General features: G+C 44.5%; 1 protein-coding gene across 1 annotated transcript; it reads left to right on the forward strand.

Moving 5' to 3' along the window:
- Positions 1-839: 839 nt before the first annotated feature.
- Positions 840-1,778, forward strand: LOC114215150 (olfactory receptor 10V1-like). The gene has a single exon (XM_028111071.1). The coding sequence runs from the start codon at positions 840-842 to the stop codon at positions 1,776-1,778; it is 939 nt and encodes a 312-aa protein (XP_027966872.1).
- The last annotated feature ends 379 nt before the right edge of the window (positions 1,779-2,157 follow it).

Consider the following 2,157-nt stretch of genomic DNA (forward strand, 5'->3'; position numbering starts at 1 on the left):
ATACAGAGAAAGGGGAGCCTCGGTGGCTCAGTCATTAAGCGTCTGCCTTTGGCTCGGGTCATGATCCCAGGGTCCTGGGATTGAGCCCTGCATTGGGCTCCCTGCTCTGCGGGAAGCCTGCTTCTCCCTCTCCCACTCCCCCTGCTTGTGTTCCCTCTCTCGCTGTGTCTCTCTCTGTCAAATAAATAAATAAAATCTTAAAAAAAAAAAAAACACAGAGAGAAAGTTTGTAAACAGTATGGGGTGCCTATGGTTAAGGGCCAAAATACTAGAAGGCTGAGTTTTTTCTGCAATCACAAACCAGTAATGGAGCCATCATGATCAATGCTGCTGCACTGGCCCAAGTTGACCTCTTTCTGTCTAGGAAGATAACCCTTCAGAGAACAATGGACAATTGTTATATTATTATTATATGGGACAATATGATCCCAACGTATATTATAGGACTTGAACTCAAGATCATGACTTCATATTTGACAGCCAGTATATTATTGCTAGGCAATGCATATGCTTAGAAGCTCAGGGGTTATCATTCAGCTGGTTCTTGCAAAACAAAAGTGAAGTCAAAGTCCTGAGCTCAGTTGCCACATGGGGCAAATTAACTTGGCTCTTACTCAAAGTGAGAGGCTTTATAGTTAACCTGAGCCAACTCTCTTGAAAATGTGAGCTGGCAAACACAAGCAAGAATAGAGAGTGACCTGCCCAGTATAAACTCATCTTCAAGATTATTAAAGCTAGAGGTGCTAACACAGTATCATCACCTTCATCCTAAAGCCCAAAGCACTTTCTTTCCTAACATACTTTTTCTTTTGTCCTAGAAAACCTGATGAGCCACTTTTATGGGGGATGAAAACCGAACCATAGACATCCAGTTCCACTTTCACCCATTTTCACCCATCCTGGAGATACAAATACTTATTTTTGTGGCTTTCCTGCTAATGTATATTGGCAGTCTCATTGGTAATGCCACAATCTTTCTCACTGTCTGGGCAGAGCATTCACTCCACACTCCCATGTACTTCTTCCTGGCCAACCTGGCAGTTCTGGAGATCTTTTACTCTTCCACTGTGGCCCCTCTCGCTTTGGTCAACCTCCTGACCATGGGGAGAATACCCATCTCCGTCACTGGCTGTGGCACACAGATGTTCTTCTTTGTCTTTCTGGGCAGTGCTGACTGTATCCTCTTGGGGATCATGGCTTATGATCGGTTTGTAGCTATTCGGGATCCCCTGCGTTACACCCTCATCATGAGATGGCAGCTGTGTGCCCAGCTGGCTATGGGAGCCCTGGTCCTTGGTTTCATTCTAGCCTTACAACTAACGGCTCTGATTTTCCACCTGCCATTTTGTGGCCAAAACAGAATCACTCACTTCTACTGTGACGTACTCCCGATCTTGCGGTTGGCCTGTGGAGATACCCGAATGCAAGAAGCCATGATCTTCATTGTCAGTGTCATCATCCTTACTCTTCCCTTTTCCCTGATCTCCATCTCATACATCTTCATTGTGGGTGCCATTTTGAAGATCCGCTCTGCAGAGGGGCGGCACAAGGCCTTCTCCACCTGCTCTTCTCATCTGACCGTGGTTCTCCTCCAGTATGGCTGCTGTAGCCTTATCTATTTACGCCCCAGCTCTAGCTACAACCCAGAAATGGGCCGTGTGGTGTCTGTTGTCTACACCTTTGTCACCCCCGTCTTGAACCCCTTGATCTACAGTATGAGGAACAAGGAACTGAAAGATGCACTAAATAAGGTAATGAAAAGACATTTGCTGCGCTAGGAAATGTGGGGGTTTCTGGGCTCATGTAAATGGCACAAAAGAATTCTTCAGAAAATGATCAACTCAGGGGAACTGATTTACTAGTTCCTCAGGCCCCAGTTCCTATTTCTAGCTCCCAAATATAGAGCAAGCTCCTGAAAGTTCGGTATTAACATTTAAAATAAGAGAGAGTAAATTCTTAATGGGCACGTATTTTGTTTTGTTCACTGATCCATCCCCAGTGCCTAAAATGGCTAAAGCAGATAGTCAGTACATATTCATTGAATTGATGAATTCCTTCAAGTGATGTCAAAGGACATTCTTATTTGTTATCTCCCCACAAGGTTATATACTGAGATATGCTGTTAGCATTCCATAAATACTCACAGAAAACTACAAG

Source organism: Eumetopias jubatus, unplaced genomic scaffold (assembly GCF_037043125.1).
Source record: "Eumetopias jubatus isolate StellerSeaLion01/CBP00866 unplaced genomic scaffold, mEumJub1_p1.0 scaffold_13, whole genome shotgun sequence".
Classification (NCBI taxonomy): domain Eukaryota; kingdom Metazoa; phylum Chordata; class Mammalia; order Carnivora; family Otariidae; genus Eumetopias; species Eumetopias jubatus.

Bases quoted from the DNA above. Each gene is read 5' to 3' on its own strand.
- LOC114215150 (XM_028111071.1), top strand. From the start codon at position 840: ATGGGGGATGAAAACCGAACCATAGACATCCAGTTCCACTTTCACCCA.